Raw genomic sequence first — 27,770 nt, 5'->3', positions numbered from 1 at the left:
ATGACCATACGCTGTCAATGTGTAATTTGACCTTTTTAAATGTTTTGTATCAATGGAAAGTTGTAAAGCTGCTGTCTAGGAACACCTGCAGGTTGCTATGCTGTGAGATATGTCAGCTATAGTTTTACAGCCAATGTGGGGAATTACAAATAAACACCAATCAGCCACAACTGAGAAAGATTGTTGTCTGAGAGAAAAAATGGGTTCAGATGTAAGTCATCTCAAACGTGTCTTAAAACCTGGGGCTGTTCATCTAAATAACAAAAGTAATACGCAAAATACTAAATATGAATAGAGCTTGAACACATTCATCGCATACATGAGGCATTACATGTCCTGAAAAATAAATAAATGATTCAACACTTTTTAATTATAGCTTTAACTTCACATAATACTATGAAAAGACTCGCAGCCCAAACTAAAACCGTGAGAGTTACATATTCCCTCTCAATGTATCTCACGTCAGCATTTGAGCCTTCTTCATGCTTGCTGGTGTTAGTATTCAGAGTTAAAAGATAACATTTGTTTTACTCCTGCTGAGTTCAGCAGTATTGAACTTCAGTGGGATTGGAGTACCTTTCTTACGGATGGCTGCAGAAAAACCGAGGCTAGAATAGATTACAAGTGAAATTCATTTTAACTTCAGATATATGGAACCAATGAGGATTGCCAAGAATATGCTTCTATTTAACATGTCCTAGTGGAAAAAGGCGTTCTTGAATGTGTTTCACTGGGGAGTATCTCCAAATGGTGGCTGCTATTCAGTTACACATTACTGTAACTGAAAAGGGTGCAGTCAAACTAATGCTTCTAGAAAATAAAACATTAAATCATGTTTACCTTATGACACATTTTCTTAGTTTTGTATTCAAGGAGAATATTCATAATAGCTTGTCTTGTTGTGACAAATGGCACTAAACTGTGTAAGTTAGAACTGGAAAGGAGTGATCACAGCAGGCTATTATATCTTTATATATCTATTGATCGCTGCATGGTGATTTATAGTGAGTGATGTAAAAATGCTGGGGGCATAACTATGCATCACTTTCTTTTTTTTTTATCAATATGTTTATTGATTTTCAGCTTACAAAAAATCCCATACATAGGATGAATACATAGAGCCAAAAGCAATACATATATACACAGGACAACTACTTCACTTTACATTAAAGAAAAATAACAACACTAAATTAAATTGGTACATACCACAAGGGCACTCTAATACATCGGCAACCATCCCGTTTTCCAGCATGTTGTGTGCATCACTTTTACTCTGGAGGAGCCAATACTTGGCAATAATTACATACAAGGAGGAAATAGACCTCCTTCAAGACACAAATTGGGTTTTTAACTACAATAGTCCTCCAAAAAACGAATTAATTTCATATGTAATAAGTTCCTAAGAACGTACTATATCTTTGAACAATGCATTGAATCAGGACTGCCGGTTGAAGTCGTTCTGTTTTGTAGAGCAATAGTTTATCATATTGATTTCAAGCAGCCATTGGTTACCATTACGTTTACTGTTCTGAACCATTGGTGATTACAGTCATGTAATTAAATGATAATGTTTTGCACCTTCATTGAACTTTGTGTTTAAGAAATGTAAATGCTAAATAATTGATTATGTAAAAATAACTATGTATCACTTTTACTCTGGAGGAGCCAATACTTGGCAATAATTAGATACAAGGAGGAAATAGACCTCCTTAAAGACACAAATTGGGTTTTAAACTACAATAGTCCTCAAAAAAACAAACCTCCAATGCTATAAGTTCCTAAGACGTATTATATGTTTGACAATGCATTGAATCAGGACAACCGGTTGAAGTTGTTCTTTTTGTGAAGAACAGTATAATAAGAACAATACAATATACAGTAAATCATGCATTTAGAAACATTACCTTTAATAGAACATGTTTCTTTGCCCCTTTTGAGCTTCATGATAAGCCTCGGCTCTTGCTCAGTATGGGTGTGAGATTGCCCCTCCAGCCATGATTGCTCTATGTTAACCTTTGTGCTTACTCTTGGCTTTGCTAATATCACAGGCCTCTGAGAAAACCCAGCCTTTAGCATGCTGCATGCTGCATGCTGTCCTGGCTGCATTGTTGAAAAGAGCAGGGTGTTCAGATGTGAAGCCTCCACTCCCTCCCCAGGATGGCAAGCAGCCACTCCACTGGGCTCTGCACATAATGGCTCCTGGCCAGCTCTGGGATTGTCTGGAAATGTGAATTTGATGCACTAAACAGTTTGTGTCTGTCATGACTGATTAGCGTCCTTGTTGCGGTTGGTCAGAGGTGCCTAGTGCACAGATAACACTGGGATGCACAGATACCACTGGGATGCACAGATAACACTGGGATGCACAGGCGTGTTTTGTGGCAAGCATGTAAATATATTGGTGACTCAGGCTAAACAACACATCCAGCAGGACATGCATTACACGTTTCAAAGGAGGAAGGGTAAGGCATTTTATGTCGTGAGCACAAGATAGTAAGAGTTTTCGTCACTAAACCAAAGACTATATTTTTAAAACAATATAGTTCAAGTGATTCTTGGTTTTCTGTGGTAATAACAAAATAACCTTTCAACGGAGTCCATTAAACAGCTATTAGTCAAGAAGTAAGTCAGGATAAAGAGAGACCTATTTTCCTCTGCAGGCCTGCCTACATTAACTTTGATCAGATTGCTCGGTGATCTTCTTCTAACCGTCTCCTCCCACTCTGCTTCACCTCCAGCATAGAGGTTGTAGAATTCAACAAGCCAGTGGCCTTTGTTCCCTCTGTCTTGTAATCAATGCCTTCCTCCACTGTTAAGCACTGGAGTTATTGATGTCTCCACACTGGCTGCACTGGGCCGACTGCCAAGCTGTGTGAGACTCCTGTGCCAGGGTGACTTCACCTTGGCTGCTATTGGCTGAGCTCGAAGAATCACAGGCCCCCCCTGCGCATTTAGGTCTCAGGACTTCAATGGCAGATACAATGACAATTTGTCTGGTTCTGCAAAATAAAGCTAACCTAACAAAGAAACAAACTTGTTGTGCCCTCTAGTGTCATTTATCTCGCTAGTAAATTACTTTGTTTCCTTAGAATGATAGTACTTGTGTTGACCCATGCAACAGTTTATCATATTGATTTCAAGCAGCCATTGGTTTCCATTAAGTTTACTATTATATATATATTATATATATATATAATATATATATAATAGAAAACGTGAAAACAGTCATGCAATCAACTGATAATGTTTTGCACATTCATTGAACTTGAAATGCTAAATAATGGATTATGTAAAAATCTAATTGTCAGTGTGGTTGGCAATCAATTCTGAAATAACACGTTTTTGAGCATCCTTGAGTGCATGGTGCACAACCTGGGAGAGTTTTTAAGAAGGTGGCAACAAAGCAAATGCACAAAACTGTTCACTAACAGATCTCTCATCTCAAAAAAAGTTTCTAGTTGAACATGACTCTGTAATGCTGAAAGGCCAATGGCTGCCTGGAAAACCATTTGAAAACAATAACGAGTGCTTTGGAAAGTAGTGTTAAAGAAGTATTTGTGATTTGTAGTTTAATCTGACATCTTAATATTTTTTTGTCAAAGCAAATATAAATGTTTCCACACATGTGGAATACACATTGCAATATTTACTGTGGCTTAGAAATGACTTCACTGCTGAAAATGTAGATCAGTTTGAATTGACTTGCCAGGTAAATGTGCCGCTTGATGAGGGTGCCAGGAAACACGGCAAGGAGATCCTTTCACACCATCTTTGTGTTTTCATCAAAAGTAAACAGTCAGTAGTTATTATCACACTCTGCTACCCAGAGCATTACCCAAGTAGGTTCGTGGGGTAATTCAAATAAACAGCACACTTCCAAATATCCTTGTACCTTGATGCTTAACAATAATACACAGGGTGAACACACGCACACACACACACACACACACACACACACACACACACACACACACACACACACACACACACACACACACACACTTTAGCTACAATATAATGAGGTCAAAGATGCTAAACGACACAATGCACTGACACTAATTCTGCTCTGGTTGTGTTGTGTGTGACTCTAGGGCTCCTCCAAAGTCCAGGGTCTCGGAGCTGGAGGTGATCTCCCAGCAGGTGGAGGAGGACAACCAGGCCCCTGTCCAGCTGGTCAGCTTCGCCTACAGAGACCTACCTTTGGCCGGCATGGACATTTCCCTGGCTGGATCCCAGCTCATCTCGAACCCGGACGAGGAGGACAACAGGGATGGGTACGTCCTGCAAATTCACCTTGACATCGTCCGTCACTTTCTTTTGCTGCGTGATAGTTTGATAAGTAAAACACCTAAAAAGTCAGTAAAACAATCCCTTGGAATGATTTATTTATTGGTGAGAAGTAGTGAGGGGTTTGGTTTGCCTGATACAGCTAGTTGAGTGGGGTCCTGTTGGAGAAAAGGCGTTACATCCAAGGAATGTAAAACTTATCTATCTGTGCACTTTTACAGTATCTTTTAGAGCATATCAAAAATCTTTCATTTTGCTGATGCTTAAAACAAATTAGTACTATTATTATCAAGGAAATCTTTCTATAATTAATTGATATTATAAAAAACCCAAAATGTAATTACAAAAATGTATCGATGTTCCTGATGTTTGCAATCATAGTTCACATACTGGAAATATGTGTTGGAGACTTTGCTTGTTGGGTGGAAGTACTACATCCATAATTAAAGCAGAATCACAATTACCACAATCTATAATCTACCCTGGCAGAGAAAAGCACTCCGTCACTCCCCCCCCCACTGCTTGTTATTGCACATGGTAATTACACCTGCCGTATTATTGAATCACCCCTCATTTTATATTAGAGTGTGTGAGTCTAGGATATTTGGTGATGAATGTATTAGTGTCACCATGTTAAATGGACAATGTTCCCACTGATGTGTTCATTTCAGCTTAATGACACAGCAATTTCTCACTACCAGACAGACTTCTGTTCATACTGTCGATTTCTGGGAGAAAACAAAGAGAGTTGTCAGCACCATAGCTTCCCTGAAATGTCAGAGCCCTGTAGCGATGCTGTGTCTGTCCACCAGGCCTGCTTGTCCAGGGTTGTGTTGTTTTCTTATCGGCACGCTGCAGGCTCAGTACTCTCAGGACAGGACGCGCCCCTGCTACACCCCCCCTGTAGCAAGTGTCCATGGCTCTCCACTCGTGAAGCGTGACTCACAACCCTTTAGCAAACTGCGATGATGGCATCCATGCAGAGAAAGTTGAGAAACAGCAAAGGCTTAATTAGAGCATCCTGCTTTTTACCATCCAAGCCCCGGTGTGTCAGCTGACCGTGTCCGGCAGGACTTTGCCTGGTCTGGCCCGGTCCATGGCTCTGTGGGACGGGGCAGGGACAGATGGGTCCTGTCCCAAACACCCACTCTCTCATCGTACCTCTTAGCTTTCTCTCTCTGTGTTGCTCACAAAGGGGAAAGAAAACACATATCAATGCCACAGCAGAGGGCAGGGTCTGGCAGCCCAGCAAAATCATCATCACAGTGGGCACTCTCAAATAGCACCATATGACACCCTGGTCCCCTGGGATTTGGCATCTTGCAGTGGAAAAGTTATTCCCTGCCAAGATATTTCTCTGAGGGATTTGTCAAGTGAATGATGTTTCACATTAAAGGGAGGAGCCATTCATTCTGATCCCAGAGTCCAGGCAGTCTGAAAGACTTCAGCGGACTGGTGCAGACGGAGTGCAATCTGACATCAATGCGAGTCTCGTTCGATGAGCTTTTTAGATTGGAATTCCTGATTTTCAGGTCACAAGCATTCCAGGACATACCTGTCATCACAGTTTCATGCTCACATTTTGCAAGAGCTCGTCGCCACAGTTTCTGGCTGCGTCTGTGACTCATGTGTGAGGAATGGCAAAAAGGTGGAATGTGTTGTATGCTGCAAGATTTAAAACTGAAAAAGACTATCCTAATGGCAAAGCATTACACTGTCTGCTTTGTTTTGCTCTGTTAACTTGTTCATTGGTATGTATAGTCACAGTCTGCATACTGGAGGCTAATTTTAGCACTCTGTAAATGATTGTGTACAAGAATGTATTTCATTGTGTTGCAGCGGCTTTATGTTTATTTTGAGAATGAGCAGGAAAGTTTGTTTTCTCAAGCTACTATGACTGAGATTCCTGTGTAGGGCCAGGCAATATGTATACAATTTAAAATCACTATGTATTTTTAAAAATACCCCAAGAGTGCGTCAGTGTTGTAGGGTTGACTATTGGTATATAACAAAGTTGGCAAAGGCAAATAAGAAAACAGTCCGGTAAGGTCAGAAAATGCATTACATAACTTTGCTGAAAGGCGGCATTAAAAACCAGGAAAAGCAACACTTCCCGTATCGAAAATCAAAAAAAGGTTCCATTTTATGTCTCAAAGTATCGATATATTTGTGATACTGTATATATAGCAGCCCTATTCCTGAGATGTTTTTATATTCTAATGATATCATTTTGTTGACGTGACTTTATCCTGTGGTAGAACATGAACAGGTCATTCTGATTTCAGTTTGATCATTACCATAACTTGCTGGTGAAGTGAATATCTCTTGTCAGTGCTTTAGTTTGGATCTGGACATGGTCAAAGGTATAGCTTCAAACCAGATACCAATGATTGGAAAAACAAGACTCTTATCTTTCATGTTGAGGCCGTGGATTTGTTTTGATTCTTACGGTTGTGAAAAAAACAGCAGAAGATGACATACCAGAGATGCGCATTTTGTGTTGCATGGCAGCTCCTCGTGGCTCTTTATCGGGAAACGTGGGCGGTTATGTAGGAGGTGGATGTTCTTGCGGACTACAAGGGGCACATGCAGTCTTTGCAGATTCTGTGCAGTGGTGAGCTGGATGGATATACTAATAGATGTTGGCAGCACCATCTTCTCTAGAACGTGCTATAAAGATGAGAGCGTTGTGGTTTCACATCCACCTTTGGTCACTTAATTACCATCTCATTTGTATTATTTAAAGATGTTGCCCTAGGATCATGTTTCAGGAAACCACAGAATATGGGGTTTCTTTTAATAGACTTGAATGCTCTGTCATTTTTCTATGTTTAGATTTAATCAAGCACCTAACCGAATTTCGCTACTTTCATTATTTTCAAACCTGGTTTAAGTCATCATGACCTTGGACTGGTAGGGGCTCAGGCTCCTGGATAGCATCTCCCTGCGCGTGCTGCACTTGTCCCCAGATCAGCCTGCCGCCCTCAGCATCAGTACCATATGCCGCTGATCTCCAGGGGCCATGCAGAGAGGTCCGAGGCACCGCAGCAATGACAGAGGGTTCATATGGGTCAACCTGTCACTCTGACTGGAGAGGAGGAGATAAAGAGAATGATGGCGGGAGGATGACTCTCCTACACACTTTAGCTGCAAAATTAAAGGAAGTATAATGTTATATCTGTCCATGTTGGACGGTGGGATTAACCCTGTGCCACGTCGCATGTTGATAGCCACAGTTCCTGATACAGTGTCCGGGGAAATGTCGGATAATATATAAGCTTAAGTGAGCTCAGTCCAGCTCAGAGAAAATACATTACTCAACAGTGTTCAGACTTCCGTAATGAACCAACATTCTGCAGTCACTGTAATGCATTAATAGAGCAGTATGTTAACAAGCATACTGTATAATCAAACATACAGAATCAGACTCAAGGTTGAATTAAAAAGAAATCATTAGAAAATCTATTCTATCAAATACAGCACTGACGGACCTTGACAAAGTTTACTGTGAATCTTGGCAGCAGCAATATTTCACGGGGCTTTGAAAGAACAGCCGTACGATACCTGTGCTGTGTTGATGGACCTTTGAAAAGAGAGCAGGATTTCTCTCCCCTCACTACCTCCCCCTCCTGACTCTATTTCAAACACACAGAGGAACAGTCCTCTCCATCAAATTGTCTCTCTTGCCTGGCACCATGTGCGACACAATAGATGACATTTGAGTGTGGGGTTTGAGGGTTTGTTAATATTCACAGACATGTAAAATGTGAGATTGCTTTTTAGGCTGAGAGCGAGAGGGATCAAGTGTCCTGGTGAAAACCCATTTATCAGGGACAGCTTGTCTGCTGCTCTGCACATGAGCCCCATCCATCTCCATTTGCTTAGTATCCGTGGCCCATTTCTCTGGCAAAGACCAGCTCCGACTCCCCTCTGCTAGCTTGTACCGATAGTGTAGTATGCAAGGAGCGGTGAGACGATAGCTGATAGCACTTGGAAACCGCCTGGCTGCATTTTCAGAAGAAGAAAATAAATTAGTTTACTTATACCCAGAGGGAATTCTTAAGCCTAAACTTTATTTATTGGCATCAAATCAATGAGGCATTTTCATTTGATTTGTTAATTTACCACACAAGGGATCATTCCCCTAGGCCTGAGACTGTCAGAGATTAATAGCGATGAGATTTGGAAGTAAAATGTACAATTGATTACCTATGATAATTTAATTTCCTTTAATCAGCATATTTATTGCATAGCTGGTTTTGCTCTCTCAGGGCGTCTTTGCTTCTTTTGGCTGTGCACAACCAAATTGGGATCAATAAAGTACCATCTTATCTTATCTTACGACTCAGCAGTGGTTACACAGGAAACCATATGCCCAGTTGTTATGCTGGCATTTGTCTTGAATTCCAAGCAATCTCGGCAGATACCCAACCTGTGATTTCACTGAAGCGCAGAAGAGAAGCTCTCAAGTTAAAGAAATTGCATATATCAGGGAAGACATAAAATGCCTATTCACATACATGAATTCAAGGAGCAAGTGTGACACAGAGAGTTTGAACAGCCTGAATGAGTTGAAGTCCTTCATCCTCTGCTGTTCAGCAGCCTGCAGGCGCACAGTAGAGGTCCATTTTCCCTGCCCAGGCCTGCTGAGTTCAGCAGATTGGTGTGAATTGGTTGAAGTTTATTCTGGAGGCACCACGGGGCTATATAGTTATCAGTACAGAGAGAGAGTAATTGAGAGGAGACAGAAACCCTGAGTCTAGTAGTATCATTTTAAAATGCTGCCGTGTATCTGACATTGCCCCTCACACCTTCAAAGGATACATTCGATTCAAATGTTTTTCTCCAGTGTCAACAGCCAGCATGAGATAAATTAGATGTCTGCCACTTGGAGAAAGAGCATTATAATAATAATCAAACATTTCCACAAGTATTTAAAAACATTTTTGTAGGCCATCTTTGAAAAACGTACCTATGGTGTGTCCTGACCTGCAGGTATAGGGACCTTTCTACATGGTCTTGTTATACACATTTTTATTTATTTCTTAAAGTATCTTTGAAGAACTTTGCCACTTAAAAGTAATCATATTTTTTTTTCTTACGATAACAAAGAGAGAAAACAAAGAACATACAATTTAAAAATGTTATACATATAAATGGGAGGGGTAGCCTAAAAAGCCAGACCAATGTTAGGAAACAAGAGCACTGATCAATAAGGCAAATAGGTTTTATATGACACATAAACAGCCACAAAAACGACAGGATTATTGTTGTCGTTCATCCTTCCTTGGTTGGGAATTACTGAACTAAATAACTAAAGTGACACATTAATAAAACATAATAAATACGTTGTATAAAACAAATGTACATAACATGGAAGCTATTGAAAGAAATGTAGACTTTAGACAGATTAAAGAAATCCTGGATGTTCATAACATTTCATATTTAGGGTTCTAATCCCGTGAAAAGAGGCGTGTCTTACTCTTCAAGTATAATATTAGACTTCTGTATTGATCTGATGTCAAGAGGTCACATGAAAGGTCAAGAAAGCTATTGAAAAAAAATCGGGTTTTAAAAAATGAATCAAAATAAACCGCACTAAAGTCCTTAATAAAAGTCTCATTTTCAGGTGTGCTTGATTAAATAAATGCACAGTAATCTGAGCCCTGGCAATATAGAGATTTTTTTTCTAAATCATAGCACAATAAATAATCTTGGACGCCAATGTAATGGTGTCAGGGCTGCCACACTCTGTACAATAATATGCTGGAGTTTTTCACCAAGCAAAGTCGCTCTGTTGTAGATGTGCAATCAAAACATCAATCAAGAGTACCAATAAATTATTTAGAGGCCTTGCACAGCAGTATAAGTTGTTCACAGCGACACTATTTCAGGCTTTCCTTAGCAAACACTCTGAGAGAGGTTGGTTTTTGCAGCTGTTAGGTGTGTGTGTGTGTGTGTGTGTGTGTGTGTGTGTGTGTGTGTGTGTGTGTGTGTGTGTGTGTGTGTGTGTGTGTGTGTGTGTGTGTGTGTGTGTGTGTGTGTGTGTGTGTGTGTGTGTGTGTGTGTGTGTGTGTGTGTGTGTGTGTGTGTGTGTGTGTGTGTGTGTGTGTGTGTGTGTGTGTGTGTGTGTGTGTGTGTGTGTGTGTGTGTGTGTGTGTGTGTGTGTCAATCAATACCTGGACAAGTTGATAGAGTCTAGCAGTCTCGTTACTTCATTTGCAGCCCTTCTCTATCACTCCATCTCTTTACCCACAAACACACAAACGGGGCACCATCCCTTTGATTTAATTTCCATTTAACTTGTACCTTAATGAGTTTACATTGTATATCATCCCGTCTCAATTACAGGAGACAGTGTAATGTTACTTAGATGATGCTGGAGCCAGAGCCCGGTCCTGTCTGTGTGAATGGGCCCCGACACCAGACCAGACACCTTCCTCTTTGTTCGCCCCCCCCGCCTGACGTCTCTGTCAGCTGCTGTCTGAGCATCCTGATGAAGGGTCGCTCTGTCGTGTACTGCATGCCATCACTTCCATCTAAGGCCAATATTGATCGGTCTCATGATCTAATCCCATCGCTCTGTGCTGCTGTCGGGCGCACTTCGATCTTCCCGTCAGAACTGCAGCCCATGGCCTGTTAATGTCTTTATGAACCGTCCGCAGCACATGCACCCCCTGCACCCCTAATTTCCGCCATAAAATCACTATATGTGTGAGATGTTTGCATGCACATACAGTATTTGTGCATGTCCAGCCCTTAAAGGGGACCTACTGTATCATGCAAAATGCACTTTGTGATGTCTTTTATACATAAATATGTGTCCCCGGTGCGTCGGGGAACTCACGCAGCGTCAGAAAATAAAACCCTCTCTTTTCCTCCATACCCAAATCTTTTAAAAACAGGTGTACAACGAGCGGATACAGATTTCCATCTGCTGTGACGTCGGAGGACCCACAGAAAGTTGCTATCAGAAACCATGCCTGACGTGTTTTGGACGTAATCTCGTTTTTGTTTACATTAGCCAGCTTCGCTAACACTCAGAGCTAACCTGTACTGAAGAGCACATGTGTTTAAAAAGCAGGAAATAAAAAAAGAATTCACCTTGTGATAAACCTGCGATAGAAAAAGTATTTGAGCTCCATACTATTTCAGAAATAATCCTTGACATGGTTTAAATAGGATGGCGTTTTATCACAACCAAATTTAACTTTATCTCCGGTAGAATTCTGATCAGGCATTAGCGCCGCCTCCTCTTCTTTCGTTTTCTTCAAGCTAAGGACCCAATATCCGCATTTCTCTAACAGGGCTTTAAAAGAGGGGTTTGAGCAGTACGAGGCATGGCTATATGGGTGATCTGTTTGGTATTTTGAAAAAAAAACTTCACAGACATGTTTTGTATAGGTATCGCCCTACAATACATTTTTCAAATATAGCATGATAGGTCCACTTTAAGGTATTGCCAAATCAACCAGCACCTGCCGTGACCCTGGGAGTGAGTGAGGCGATTTCCTCCCCTCCTTACTCCTCCACTGAAACAGCCTCCCTTTCTCATAAATACTTCAGGTCCTCAGCGTTCAAGGTTTAAAGTGATTTTCGTAAAATTAAGTTTCTGAGCTTGGAGTAATCCATCACTGCCATTTACTCTGCTTCCAGACAGGGTTTTTCTTTACAGGTTTATTACATTAATACCTTTTCTGCAGGCTTGTGGGAGAGGTCTGAATGAATTATGATTCCACACAGTATGAGCTAAATCGTGCTTTTTCAGTCCTGAAGGTATTGAGGTGTCTCTTGGAGTGTGTGCTGCTCATACAGGCTTTTAACTAATGGTCTACAAATGTCCGGCGACTCTGTGTAAGGTGTCTCATTAGGTAAATGTTCCTTTTTCTTGGCTCTCCTCCACTGGCAGATGGGGTTTGACATTGTTCCTTGGGAACGAATTGGTGCTGGTGAAAGTCTCCATGGTATCTGCTAATGATAGCTTTACTCTCCACCAACTCTGTGTCACACCAGGTGTTGAACTCCTAGTCTGTTGGCATTGGCAGGTACTGCAGAGGGGTGGGGGCACCACTGAGCCCCCGAGAGCACTGACACAACGTGGCCGAGCTCCAGCCTCTCTGCTGACCTGGGTGAAGGGTGGAAAAGATGTTCAGCTGCACGTACAAAACGACAGAGTTTACTATAATCCCCTATCTCTATTCACCTCAAAGGATAACTTTTGTGTGGCCATGAATCTTATTCTCCAGACTTATTGCTCTGATCTGGAAAAATGCTGACGTTGCTATTATGCAGTCCAACGGGCTCAGAAAGAAGAAACCATCAGACAAGTTATAAAATAATCACCTTTTTTGAGAGTGTTACGTCCCCACTAAGGTTTAGGGGACCTGGAGACAATAACACACAACAACCAATAAAAATGAGGGAGTCCGCGTAAAGGTTGACAAAAGGTTTATTCCTTGTAAACCTAGAACTGAACAGAAATACTCTGTGAGGAGGAGGAGGCAAAGGAGACTGTGCCAAACAAAAGAAATAAGCATAACAAAACCAGGCCTCTCTACATATATCCTTTGAAACCAAAACTCAAACAAAAACTCTCACTAACTAAACTACTCAGAACTGGACAAAACAGAATACAGGGGTGGCAACAATCCGCTAACCTAGTGTGTCTAAACAGTAGTTACCTATGTGATGAGAAATGTACAGGGTACCCCAGACGTACCTAACTCCTCCACCTCTCAACACACACACATTCACAAAGGTCAGAACAAACAAAGTAGAACGATCTTCTAAACTGCAGTCGAATTCAGGCTCCTCCATCAGCAACAAGCTCAGCGTGAGAGAGAGGGAGAAGACTTCCTGGGTGCCTCCTTTATGGTCGGGTCTGGCTGCTGATAGGCCAGCTGAGGATGGGGGGATCCAATCAGCCATCAGACTCAGGTGCACAGGCAGGTACTGATCAGCTGCTGATTAGCTGTGGGGAAGACAGGGGTTGCAGTCGGATAGTTTAAAAATCAGCTCCTAAATTCTAACCCTATCGTCTATTCCTTGACCTCTGAGTGAAACGCCACGGGGTTAAGGGATAGTGGATAGGAGAATTCAAAAGGACTTAGGAGAAGAGACTGCGGTACTTTAGAGAATCCGAATGCACTTTCACTATCCGACGTGTTTATGATGCGCCAGCGGACGTCATTGTGTGCGTCTGCTGCTGTGGGGAAACTATGGAAACCACCGTTTTCTATACAGCGGACTACAACATGGATGTTTAATAAGAACGAGGGACTACTGTAAACTCATCTAGAGACTCTGCTCCGTGCTCTGATGCTGCTGCTTTGCTTTATGAACGTGGACAACAGAGAAACATATTCTTCATGACCAAAGTTGGAATTGAAATAAAAAAGGAAAGTGAAACTTATGCTCGTCACCCTCTCCCTCCGGTCCACATTAATACAAATGATCCCAATACGTATGATTGTATGAACTAAAGATCTTAAAATCAATACAGATGTATTTATTATAAACGTTAGTCCTTAACATCTATCACTGTGTATATCACCATTCAAACATCTTTTAAAAGTTGAACAAACCCCACACAGCTCAGTAAAGACTGAAATGTTGACTTTATTTGATAATTTCAGTGAAAACTAACGTTCATATTTCTCTTTTTGATTATAATACTGATGAACGTTCAAAATAAAGCACTTTGGCAACTTACCACCTATTTTTTAAAATGCTTAATAAGCACCGTAACTTTCATGATATAATTTCTCGGTCATAATCGGTTGTTTCCGTGAACGGCCGACTGTTGAGTGAAGGCAAATGCTGCGGCTGCAAGGCATTGTGGGGCAGCATTTTCGCTTCTCCTGCCGGTTAGGGAGGTCCAGTGGTTCCTAAGCTAAAGGAGGTTATAACGGAAGTTTGAAACCTCCTTTCCTATCATTCTCATCATTCTAGAGAATTCGAACGGCACTTATCATGGCTGCCACTGAGGGACTTCCGGGTCATTTCACTCCTTTAGGAAGGTTCCTAAACTAAATGGACTATTCGACTTCAGCCAGGGAGAAGAGAGAAAAACAGGAGGGAAGGAGAACCACACAAGTACAGCCTGCCTGGCACGTAACAGGAGTTAAAAGTGGAAGTAAGCATACCTGAAATGTCAATGACAACCCCTCATTGTACAAGTACCGTTTTTGAAAGTTGCACCAAAGAGTTTTTGTGAGTATTAATTTTACCATTCAATTAATCATAGAGTACAAAACAAACCATATATTGAGCTTCTCCAATATAAATACTTTTCATTGTCTCTTAGTAAAGTCAACATATTACTGTTTTGGACATACATTTTTTGGTTGTAGTTCAGGAAATTGTTCGTCAAAATTAGACACAAGTTAAAGTAAACCAAAATGATCTTTTAACTCAATCTGTTTCTTCTTCTGTTCTTTCTTTTCCATTCTTCCTTGTCCAACTTCCCCTCCTTCCTCCCTGGCTCTCTCTCCAGTTCACTTTTGGATGATGCCCAATGCCTTTAAACTGCCTGCACCACGTTTCCTCTCTCAGTCCTTCCTGAGGAGAGTAGAATAAATTGCATCCTCTTTTGTCCTCTGACAGATATTGCCCGTAGCTTTCCTCCTATGGGGGACAGGTGACAACAGATAGCTGCTTTTTTCAAAGAAATCTACTCCCTTTCTCAGTATTTCCTCAAAGAGATGACACACCTGGCCCACACACACACACCTTTCTTTTACTGTGTCTGAATTTCTCAGAGTACACCTGAGTAGCGTGTGGGTGTAAAGTAAAGCTGTGAGAGGAAGGGAAAGCCCGGTGTGCTAGTGGAGATTGACATTATGTATTGACTTTAAATCCCCCGGAGTCAGTCGGAGGTGGAACTTGAACTGGATAGAAGGGATGTATTTGAGGCCTTGGCAGTCACATTTTCAGGGAACAATGTACCTGGAAAAAGGGAAAAAGCGCACACATGACATCTGGAAAACTTCAAACTAATGGACAATATAAAAACGGGAAGTATTTTGTATAAAGCAGAGATTGCTGAATCAGTTGTAGGAATGGCAGTGTCTCGGATCAGGAAATATGTGTTTTATTATAACAAACCCAATGTCATGCCTCCACTGTGATGCTCTCTCAACAACCAGTCAGCCAGGTGTGACTGCACCCAGATCAAATCAAGTTTTATTTATATAGCACATTTATAAACGATTTTTGGTCGAGCCAAAGTGCTGTACATATAATAAAAATAGCCTACAGTAGAGACACTTTACAGCAAATACAACAGCACAGATTGTTCAGAATATCAGTATGAGAAAAACGACACCCTCTGTCCTTAGACCCTCACATCGTACAAGGAAATACTTCCAGAGAAAACCCACAGTTTAAGGGGAAAAAATGGGAGAAACCTCAGGGAGAGCAACAGAGGAGGGATCCCTCTCCCAGGACGGACAGATGTGCAATAGATGTAAATCGAAGAGATAATACAATTTACAGCATATAGACCGAATGTTAGGAAATGCATGTGTCTGTCATAAGAAGATGAATCCACGAGGATGTCAGCTACAATCCTGTGGAAGCCATCAGGGAAGCAGCATGACGAGACCCAAGGCAGGACCGCAGAGACAGGTTCAGCCACGACCTGAAGTCCACGACTTAATCCAGAACTCAGGATAGAGGATCCAAGACACAGGACTACAGCAAGAGGATCAGCCTCGACTCCGGTTCCGGCGTAGATATAGATACAAAACAAGAAAAAAGATTTGGCTGGGTTAATCGGAACAAGAGAATACACAGACACAGACAGAGAGGGAAAAGGTCATTGGATACAAGTTATTCTTGATAACCCTCTAGAAAGATCTCATGAACATCCCCACTCAATCTATCAAGACCCGAGCAGTTCTATTATGGCGCATTTCCACTGCAGCGGGTAGCCCCGTTTAAGTGTCCTTAATCGTCCTCAAGCGGCCAGGCCAGTTTTTGGTGGCCTTTCCATATAGCGCAGCGCCGGCTAGCGGGTACTTTTTCCCTCTTTTTCTGGCCCCATAAAATCGTGGTTCTATCAGGCCAGGGCCAGGGCTGAACTAGTGACGTCAACACTCTCGACTGCTGATTGGTCAGAGAGAATCGTCACAAGATCGCGCGCAAGATCATCCCTAGCGTCGCATATATATCTAGAAGCAAGCTTGCAGCATTTTTATACACAGCATTTTTTGACGTTCCCACATCTCATTGGGGATTATAAAATCCAGCGGGAGCTCGACGGAATAACTCGAAATGTGAAAGTGTTCCAGGATGTCTCTGCACAAATGCCCCGCCTACACTGCGTTGCTACCCCAGGTCCTAAACTGTAATGGAAATGCGCCACGGCCTCGGACGGCCAGCGAGGCAGCCCGAGGCCTGTGCGAGGACGCTTAGGGACGCTTAAACGGGGCTACCCCGCTGCAGTGGAAATGTGCCATTAGATATAGGATAAGAAACAGAGATAGGGAGCACAACAACCTATCTCTTTGTCAGATGCACTCCCCCGCTTATCTAAGCGACTATGTACCCCGTTACCCTTTAAAAGGCCATAGACCAGCAGAGGGAAAATGAGGGGTGGGTAAGGGTAAGGGTTTTTAAGAATAAACCGCAAGGGTCTAAAGGGAAAAAAGATTAAATATAAGGTACTATATTACCTTATTATAATATCTACTATTCCTATATTTGAATAATGTATAAACTATTTTAAAAATACTTTATGAAATCCTATGTTATGTTTTAAATATTAAAATAAAGAACTAAATGAATAAATAAATAACTAAATAAATGAATAAATAGATAATTTAACAAAAGCCAGAGAGAAAAAGTGAGTTTGAAGTATTGATTTAAAAACCCCCAGGGTCTGGGCCGACCTCACATTGAGGGGCAAAGTATTCCAGAGCCTAGGGCCAGCCGCTGCGAAAGCTCGATGCCCTCGGGTTTTAAGCCTGGTCTTAGGCACTATCAACAGCAGCTGGTCAGCCGACCATAAGGCTCTGCCTGGGGTGTAGCGATGGAGGAGTTCGGCTATATAAGCAGGAGCCAGCCCATTTAGGGCTTTAAAAACAAATAAAAGGAGTTTAAAATCTATTCTGAACCGAACTGGAAGCCAGTGCAATGAAGCCAGAATTGGAGTGATATGGTCGCGCTTTTTATGGCCAGTGAGAAGACATGCAGCTGCATTCTGAACTAGCTGGAGGCGTCTAATTGAGGCCTGGTCCATACCCACATACAGAGCATTGCAGTAATCCAGTCTCGAGGTAACAAAGGCGTTAATAACCCTTTCTAGGTCTTTAAAATATAAAAACGACTTGGTTTTAGCCAATAGTCGTATTTTGAAAAAGCAGGTCTTGACTACAGTGCTAACCTGCTTATCAAATTTAAAGGCGCTGTTGAAGGTCACTCCAAGGTTCATAACAGAGGGGAGGATATTTTTATTGAGGGAGCCCAGAATATCAACCCGGGGAGACTGTTGGTTGGGGTCCAAAAAAGATGGTCTCATTAAGGGTGAGGAAGTTTTGGCTCAGCCAGCATTTAATCTCTGTTAAGCAGTCCTTCAACTGCTGTAGTGAGTTGGCATTTTGATTGAGAAGCAGATAAATCTGTACATCATCAGCGTAACAATGGAAGGGGATATTGTGTTTTGTGAGAATTGAACCTAGGGGCAGTATGTACAATAGAAAAAGGATGGGGCCCAGAATCGAGCCTTGGGGAACCCCACAGGTAAGAGGGGCTTTGGCAGAGGAGAAGACACCTAACTGCTATGAGAAGCTACGGTCCGTCAAATAAGACCTGAACCATGCAAGGGCAGAGCCTGTAATGCCTGCGGACTGGTGATGCATGAAGCTCCATTGTCATGCCAGGAGAGCCACAACATCCAGACAGCCAGCTAGCTAGTCAGTCATCCAGAGCTTTAACAAAAATAGAACTACCATACCAGGTTGTTAGAAAAACAATCACACAGATGGGCATTCAGCCAGTCAGCTAGTTTTCACCCAGAGACCTGTCCTGTCACACAGGGAAGCAGCAGGGAGAGGAATTAACAGAGAGACTCTAATCTCTCTCGAACATACTGTAAGTTTTAATGTGTGTCATAAGTCTCAACGTAGATAGAAATAGAGACCATAAAACACACTGAGTTAGGTATCACCACCTAGATACTCAGTCAGGAAGGAGTGCTACAAATAGATGATTTAATGCCTGAATTTGGATTCAAACAGACGTCATGTAATCCGTTTCCAAAAATAGGTATAAACAAACTGATGGCTGTTATAGTAAGAAGAGTTCACTGATAGTAAACTAAAGAAGGTATTAAGGAGGTTGCAGAAAGGCAACATTGAATCGCTTTATCCAGAGACGAGAAGAGAAATGACACTATGAATTTATGAACAGAAATACTTTATACTTTTAAATGATCTCAGTGCCAGCAGAACATGTATGTATGCTTCACATTAGAGTGTGAATACATTTGAATGAACATCCATGGTCTGAATGTGTAGGCATGCAGAATAGTGCCCTCTGCTGATAAATCTTTAGAAAAACGGTGACAGAACAAAGTCTAGATTTAATACATCTCACCATTTGCGTATCTCAATGTTTCTAGTGTTTCGTTGATTTGACCTAGCTTGCTGCCTGTCAGATCTGCACATCCGCAATGAGTTTCAATGTAACACAGCAACAAGTCCCATTTATCTCTGCACCCATAGCTCTTCTAACGGCCTTCTCCCCCCCTCTGTCAGGTCCAACTGGCTGAAGCCCTGCTGCGGGCGGAGGGCCGCGCTGTGGCAGGTCTGTCTGCTGTCGGCAGGCTTCAACTGTTTCCTGGTGGCCTGCGTAATCCTGGTGGTGGTGCTGCTGACCCTGGAGCTGCTCATTGACACCAAGCTGCTGCAGTGTGAGTGAAACAAGCCAATGAGTGATGTCACCTGAGGTTATTCACACAAATGGGGATGTAGATATACCAGGGATTTCATTCGTTACACTCATTGTTTATGGTCCTGGGCCACAATAGCATTCTTCAAGAGGGTGAAAAGTGGACGACTCAGCACAATTGTTTGCTAATTGCTATGCAAAGGCAATGGGTCGATACATGGGCTCGAGATATATGACAAAGGAGAACATAATTAGCAAAAACACTAAGCTGCAGGTAGACCATTTATTCTGCATCTCATGAGGATGAACTACAGTTTGGATGGAAGGATATCTATAAATTGAGGTGGTCATTAAGCTAAAAGCAAATAAAGCAAATACAAATATTTTCTCAGTAGGAAAAACATATCTTGTTGAAATAGATATGTGAAGGTAAAGGTGTTTCTTAAGGATTGGCATTAACATGCACCTTATATAACACAGGTAACACCTTTTACTAATGAAAACAAGAAGCACTGCAAGAAGCAAGTCACCTGCTTTTTCTGGCAAGAGTTATTTTGTTATAGCCAATCAAAACATAATAATGTTAGATTAAATATGCTTAAATGATGGCAACACAGAACATCAACACTAAAGCAAGACCAATAAATTTGCCAGACCAATGTAAGTCAACAATGTAAATGAGCTTGTTGCACATATATCAGTGTTTGTGACCCAATATACATGATGTTCTTTTCTTTTAAACTCCTAACTGTACTATACATTTACCTTTTGGGCGCTCTGGTCTGCCTAAATTAAAGCAAATTGACTGTATTGATCATTAGACTAGGGATTTGAATTTGGCTATAAACATTTGCCATGAATGTATGACATAATTGTATTAAGATATTACTTTTAAAGAAGGACAAAAAGTGTTTCATTTTATTTTTAAATCACCATACTTACAAAACGTTATACTAGACACTATACTATCATGTTTGGTTGTTCAGGATTGTTTTGGATGTAAACAATACACATATATTATATATCAGTGTGTGCTGATATGTGTTCTGTATAACGAGTCAGTGATTTATCCTGGGTCCTGGGGCTCTGATCAATCATGGTCTGGGAATATAATCCTCCAATTAGTATTCCACAGTTAACACAAAATGTCAAGTGGTCGAAATACCACTGTGAGCCATGTCACCCCAGGTTCACCTTCATATACATCATGTGGCATCATCTGGCATGGTGGAGACGTCCTCATTTATCATAATGGTAAGGTCAGGGGTCATACCTGTTTGATGAGAGGGGGCTGAGTGAAGAACACACGTGGTGGAAATGTCGCTCCAGCAGTATCCAAACAAGTCCTTACTGTTCCCACAGGACTGACGGACTGACTAGACAGGGCAGACAAAGGAAAAGTAAGACAAATGTGTGACGGGAGATTAGTGGACAACGAAATCAGACTATACAGAGTTGGCTGGCAGATGAATGTGGGGAGGACTTGAGGAAGATAAACGGACAGATAGACAGATCACTGAACACGGCAAACAAAGACAGATGGGAGGAGAAGTCGCGCGTGAAGAGAAAGGCCTCAGCTGACAGCCGAGAGCTGTTACAGGCTGTCCACAATTAGCCTGATGAATAAACGGGAAGATACAGACACATGCATGTATGTGTTGAATTCATATTTATGATGCTGCTTAATGCCTTTGCTTTTATGTATCTGTGTGCTGGAATGTGCTCATTTGTACCACTTTGCAACACCCTCTTAACGTTTCGTAGCAGGTAACCGCTCGCACACGCATTTCTTAAACAGAAACAGGAAACGTATTTTTAAAATATGTTCTTCTGTTTTCTCCCTACAGTTAATAATGCATTCCAGTTTGCCAGCATAATCCACTGGATCAGTCTGGCCATTCTCTCCGTGTTCTTCACCGAGGTGAGTCTCCATCTGTCCTCTGCTCAACACAAAAACAGTCTCACTTACAGCTGATGCAGCGACCTGTCCATTAATGCTAGATTGTGCAGTATGTGGGGCCAGTGAAGTACACCGACAGATCCTCATTATAATACTAACAACAGCATGAAACGCCCATGTCCTGTACGTACGTGTCACAGCTTGATCAGATTCTGATTGGTAGAGGTGACCTCGGGAATGGATACATTAAAAGTGTACTGCGAAATCACTCAACAAAGATCTACTTCAGTATTGTGAAATAAAACTTGTTTATCTGGTGTTGTTAAAGCCGGCACCGTTGCTCCCCCTCAGGTTAGTCCATTGATCAGCCGCACAAACACTTTAAAATGCAGATGGAGCTTTTCGGTGCTCCTAGTTTTAAATAATTGTAAGGCCTCAGGTGTGCTGTATTGATTTTCCATTTTCTTTACAGCGAGCCACATTCATCTTAGTTTCCTACACTTGACCACCCCACTGCTAACTTGTATGTAGCTGGAGTTTTACTTATCAATAAAACAGCAACCCCCCGACAATGATGCATAGAAAGAGTACAAACAGCAGGCCGGCTGGTTTCTGCTCCACTGCCTGAAATAAGGACGATGGCTCAGAGAGGCAGAAGAGGCACAGCGACAAAGGGAGAGTTGTTCACCCTCTGCAGCCCCTGCTGCGTCGGCAGAATAAGCTAAATGCAATGTCTCTAATTGTTTGGATGAACCCCTATCACACTGCCTGTGATGTGTATGAATAAGATGTCATTGATGAATTACCGTGGAGGGATGAGAGAAATCCTAATCACAACTGCAAATGCCATTAACTGGGAGTGTCAGGTTTATTATGCTGAATTACTACCCAGCATGCTCTGCCTCAGCCAGTCTCCCCATGTGTGTAACCTAACCTGTCTCTGCCTCCATCTGTGTGTTTCAGACGGTGTTCAGGATCGTGGTGCTGGGGATATGGGATTACATAGAGAACAAAGTAGAGGTAAACTCCCATGGGTGCCATTAGTCCTGTTACTCTGGACCCCTTTCACTGCAGTGTCATTTCCTCAATGTCATACCACTGAGAGAGCTACAGACATAACTGTGTGTGTGTGTGTGTGTGTGTGTGTGTGTGTGTGTGTGTGTGTGTGTGTGTGTGTGTGTGTGTGTGTGTGTGTGTGTGTGTGGGTGTGTGTGTGTGTGTGTGTGTGTGTGTGTGTGTGTGTGTGTGTGTGTGTGTGTGTGTGTGTGTGTGTGTGTGTGTGTGTGTGTGTGTGTGTGTGTGTGTGTGTGTGTGTGTGTGTGTGTGTGTGTGTGTGTGTTCTCAGGTGTTTGATGGAGCTGTCATCGTCCTCTCTCTGGCCCCCATGGTGGCCTCCACAGTGGCCAACGGCCCCAGCAGCCCCTGGGATGCTATTGGTCTGATCATCACACTGCGCATCTGGAGGGTGAAGAGGATCATTGATGGTGAGGCTGAGGGGGGGGGGGGGGGTGTCCTCTGCATCCTGTCCTTAACTGTCAGGTCACACAGATAGATACTGCAGTGTGCTCTCTGCGGTATCGGATACATTCAATCTGGAGGTTCTCGTCTCAATGTTTGTTTTGTGGTTTTATGTTTCACCTGGTATGACATCATTTGTTGTTTTGGAGCTCAAGCGTCAAATGACTTTATCCTAAAGGTGCACACAGAGTATTTATTAGGAAGAATTATTTGTCTTTGTATCAGTGTTGCTCCCCCTTGTGGTTTTTTAATATAGTGCAGTGCGTGTTGATAAACACACACAATACAACACTTACAATGAATGCCTAAAAGCTTAGCATAGAATAAGCACCGGTTCTAAAACAACCTCAAAACATCTGAATTGAATTGATGCTTTACTATGTTAAAGTATGTATTGTTATTTTATCCACCTACGTGTTGGTAGAGTGTGCAAAAATGTGACAAGATCTGCTTTGGGAGGAAGAAATAATAAACTGTTTATCTGAAATTAAGATGATCAACTGACACAAGATGAAACTTTTATCAGTAGTAAACTCACTATTATATGTCCTATTTATTTTTAGCCTATGTGCTGCAAGTGAAGGTGGAGATGGAGCTGGAGATCCAGCAGTATGAGAAGGCAAAGGCGGTGAGGGACGAACAGCTTGACCGTCTAACCCAGATCTGCCAGGAACAGGCAGTATGTGCTCCTATCTCTCTCAAATATATTTACTGCTTCCCGTCTATAATATATAGCTGCTTTTCACCAGCAGAGGGCAGCAGATCGCTATGCAAGAAAGAAATTGTACTCAAAAAGCCATAAAAAGATGCTCTTCAAATTGTATCCCATATTATCACCAGATAATACTTTTACAGAAGTCTGATGGATATCAGATAGCCAGCAATGTGCATTATCTCAATGTATTGACTACTTCACAATGTAATAATGATGATTCTAATATTGTTTGCAAGGCATTTGCAGGTTTAACTTTATAAGAGTGCTCTTTATTTCTCAGTTGTCAGCCCAGAGGAAGAGAATAGTGTCTGTAAGTTAAACTGCAAAATGATAGAGGTTAGAAATAAGAGGTTGGCATAAACGTGTTGTACCGTATACGTGAAGGTTAACTGCGGTGCAAGTAAAGCAACCTCATAACAAACAACAAGCTTTGACATAAACATGTGAAATTAGGTAGTAAAATATACAGTACGTTGTAAGTGTTAAACCGACTATGAAGAGTTTCCTCCAGTTCTGCCATTTGTCTCTCTGTCTCTTCAGTTTGAAATCCGGCAGCTGAGGGCCCACCTGGCGCAGCAGGACCTGGATCTGGTGGCAGAGCGTGAAGCGGCCATGCAGATCCACCACATGTGGGGTAAACAGAGCAGCAGTTTCCAGGAGGTGGACGGCCTGGCCCCTGGGGCCTCCGAGCATCACGGGCCAGCTAAAGCTAGAGAGCCCGGGGGGGCTGCAGGTAACCGTCTGGAACACCTGACTTCATTGTTACAGGCTTTCAAAAACCTCTGTGCACAAGAGTTGGGGGGGCTTTCAATGCAAGAGAGGCTTGAAACAGTTGGGTCATGCTGGGAGTGAGGCTGTCCCAATTTTAGATATTCACTGCTCAATTATCACAGCTTAAATAATTCCCATTATCGATATTTTGCGCTGTCAAAAGAAAATTAGAAGAAGCAAATAATACAATACATTTTTTTTTATTGTGCGCTGTGTGTCTTTTTTGGAACATACATTTGAGTTATGTGGCAGGGGACAGCTGAAAAATGTGACAGCTGAAAGAAACAGAATTAACAAGACGTTATTATTACATTTTTATGAATTTCATCAATACCGAATGTACATGCATGCTTGAAGGTTGCAGATTTAAATGCTTTGTCTATGTTGAAAAATAAAAAACTCGAAAATCTTCCCTCATCCTGAGCAGCAACACTCTTTCCGACATAACACAATAGATGAAAGCCCAGTGGCGATCTGCTCATCTGTCATACTGATCAGACAGTCAAAATAACTTTGTTGTTATCATTAGCATCTGGTTAGCTAGCTATGCTAACGAATATAAGAAGCTTTTTCTACAACCAGTGAGGTAAAGGCACATCTTTATATGATCATTATAGTTATAAAAAAAATAAGAGAATAAAGTAAACAGGTATAAAATACTATATGACAGTTATTAATAAAGAAGAATACAGTTTGAAAGGAGAGTGATTTGTCAAATATCCATAAATTAAAAGAAAATCTGCTTACAGTTGTGTTTGGGTGTTGAGAGATGTGTCCATAGATCTCCTAATGTTGCTCTCAAAGTGCACCAGATTGATGCTTTTAACTTCAACATTTAAAAAAAAATCTTCCCAGGGGAGCACGCCACACCCTGCACGTGCATGCATACGCGAGTCATGGTGAGATATCTGGATTAAGAGGTTGCTTTTTCTTTGCACAGAATGAAATGAATGGGCTGTGATTTTAGTTTTTTTAAGCAGAGGTCAATAACTTGTACGGCCCTCTGAGGATATTGTAAAAATTGAAATGGCCCTTGAGAGGAAAAAGGTTCCCCACCCCTGCAATAAAGGATTGTAACGTAGGCTAGTCTAGTAACATGTGTCTAAAAGCACAGCATATCCTTGCTGCTTCTTTAACCATTAAACAAATCCTCTTAAGCTGCATGCTGGAGCGTAGTGTGTTTATTAATTGGTGCCCTCTTTTCAAAAACATTTGTCTACGAATCGAAATTTACGCTGCCACACCGCAATTAACTATAAAGCTTTCATAAAGTCATAAGTTACATGTCTTAGTCAATAAATCGCTGTCAGGGCTCGGACTGAGGTTTTCCTTTATCAAAGCTAAATCATGGTGGGACCTGCCTTACATCTGAGCCTCTCCTCATATACTCATATGGTATTGATCATCTGGAGATGGTCCCTGTCCCACTAGAGGCTGAACAATGAGTGCCCCCTCTTGGGACAGTCATAACATTAATATGTGAAACCAACACATAAATTAATATGGCAACAGTCCTGCGGATCCTTGGACAGCACTTTATCTAAACACTTGGTCTGATTTAGGATCTGTGGACCTCATCCACGACAAATGCATTTCATTAACACTTAAACAATTTGTTGATTATTATTAATAGGTCATGTCTTTTATTTTAATTATTGAACATTTATTTTTTGGTTTAACAAGCAAAAATGGCCATTATTTTTTTCTTTATATAATTATAAAATGAATACCTTTTAAAAACAGTATATTGTGTAATAAACTAATAAACCATTTATTAAATCGTTTCAAGATAACTAAGTTGGAAGGGTTATAACTATTTCAAACTGTGAATAAACCTACAATGAACTTCTAAATTCACACTTTCATTATATCTGTGAAGGATTAAGTGGCTACTTTTATTCTTTTCAGATCACCATGGTCAAGATGACATGAACAACTACATCAGCCAGTACTACAGTGAGCAAAGCAGCGGTGAGCAGAAACGAGATCCTGCTTAATGTTGTTGTTCCATCCTATGTAACAGTATTTCACTGCCCTCTGCATTATGTGCCGTTTCTGCAGACATGGGGATCCCAGACCCAGCGCGTGTCATCACGACAGCAGCCATAGATGTGCACCTGCCGAACAACCACAGCCAGCTCCCTTCCTCTCTGGTGAGTGTGGACGCGGTGCCGTCCAGCCGCCTGCAGCGCACCGGCAGCTCTGTGAGCGAAGCCTCCACCACCACGGTGTCCCGCAGCAGCTTCAGTGCCCGGCAGCACAGCGTCAGCAGCCACACGCTGGGCTCCACCACGGACTGCAGCTCCACGGTGAGGGAGGCCTCCACCTCCACGGATTACAGCGACCAGCGCTGCTACCCCCCACCCTACAGCAGCCCTCTGGCCCTGGGCCCTCAGCCGCGAGGGACCCCCAGCGCTGTGATGCAGGAGCTGCTCTCCTCTCTGACCGAGAACTCCTGCCTCGCCCAGAAAGGCCTGGACCCCGTCAACCTTAAACCGCCCAGCCCCACAGGCTCCACCAAAAGCAGCCCCGAGCTGGAGCACAGGCTCAACATCTACAACAAGAGGAACCAGGAGAGCCGGGTGGGGCTGCACTCCAAGCCCCTCATCCACCTGCAGGGCAACGAGCATCTTCTGGAGGAGAAGTACAGGATGATGGAGAAGGTAGACACTCCGGTCCACCGCCTGTCAGAGACATAGAACTACGCCTGACGTGTGCAGCTCCACAGGACTCGATTTTAAAATGCTCAGCTTAACTCCGGTGTTGTTGGGAGTCACTGGCATATAAACAGTTTGTCAATCATCCTCTTTGTACTGTTGGGACTGCGAGGATGAGCCTGCCAGAGCAGCACAAAAACATGAAACACTGGAGGACGCGAGTCGTTATCAGGCACCACTTATCAGGAATTGACACTCACAGAAACACGTTTTGAGTTTTATGAAATATTTTACCAAAAGAAACCAGCAGCAGGGCTCAAGCCCGACATTTTCCGACAACTGGTCCATGCAGAAAAAAGAAATCTGGCTTTTGATGTGGTTTGATTTGCAGGAAGTGAAACCAGTGAGGATCTTTAGTTTCTCATACACTTTGCAGGAATTGAAGGCGTTGAACACATGGGTTCATGTATTGGAGAGCCACGGACTGTGAAACACTTCCTGTAAGCTAGGAGGCATGGATCTATGTGCAAGTGTATCAGCTGTTTTGATAGTCAGTCTAGTGTCTCCAAACTCACAAAGAACAGCCCTCTTTCATGGGACTGATGCAGGGTACGAGATAAGTCTCAGCTTATAAATAATCTTTGTCTTTCTATATTAGTCAACATTTGTATCTAGATTCTGGGAGGGTGGCAGATTTTGACTGGTGGGTCATTCAAGTGATTCAGAGTCGTTATCCAGGTGCCATGACTGGGTCAGTGTTTACTGACATTGTTGTTCAAACTACAGCATGTCCCACAAGCACCAAATGCATTATAAAGCTACCTGCAAAGGACAGGTTTCATATCATTTAGGTCGAAAGTGTTTTATGATTCAAATGTTTGGAAGCTGTATACATATTTTAGAATGGGTTTATCACAGCCAAACATTGTGAAAGACTTGAAGTGGAGCCACAAGAAAATTATAGCATGAACCTTCAAGATTTGGCTCTTAAATATTAAAACCAACCCTGTTTATTGTACTGTCGACGGGC

General features: G+C 42.1%; 1 protein-coding gene across 1 annotated transcript in view; it reads left to right on the top strand.

The window, feature by feature from the left end:
* Positions 1-27,766, top strand: part of tmem266 (transmembrane protein 266) — a 32,043-nt gene extending 4,277 nt beyond the window's left edge. The window contains exons 3-11 of the mRNA XM_034085081.2: positions 4,092-4,274; positions 19,047-19,201; positions 21,027-21,100; positions 22,043-22,099; positions 22,425-22,563; positions 23,161-23,276; positions 23,853-24,045; positions 25,992-26,054; positions 26,145-27,766. Of these exons, the coding sequence (XP_033940972.1) occupies positions 4,092-4,274; positions 19,047-19,201; positions 21,027-21,100; positions 22,043-22,099; positions 22,425-22,563; positions 23,161-23,276; positions 23,853-24,045; positions 25,992-26,054; positions 26,145-26,782 (1,618 nt within the window). The 3' untranslated portion in view covers positions 26,783-27,766. The remainder of the gene's footprint in view (positions 1-4,091; positions 4,275-19,046; positions 19,202-21,026; positions 21,101-22,042; positions 22,100-22,424; positions 22,564-23,160; positions 23,277-23,852; positions 24,046-25,991; positions 26,055-26,144) is intronic.
* The last annotated feature ends 4 nt before the right edge of the window (positions 27,767-27,770 follow it).

The sequence above is a fragment of the Pseudochaenichthys georgianus genome, chromosome 6 (assembly GCF_902827115.2).
Source record: "Pseudochaenichthys georgianus chromosome 6, fPseGeo1.2, whole genome shotgun sequence".
NCBI classification, from domain to species: domain Eukaryota; kingdom Metazoa; phylum Chordata; class Actinopteri; order Perciformes; family Channichthyidae; genus Pseudochaenichthys; species Pseudochaenichthys georgianus.
Note: the sequence above shows the minus strand (reverse complement) of the source record. Positions and strands in the feature narration are given on the sequence as shown.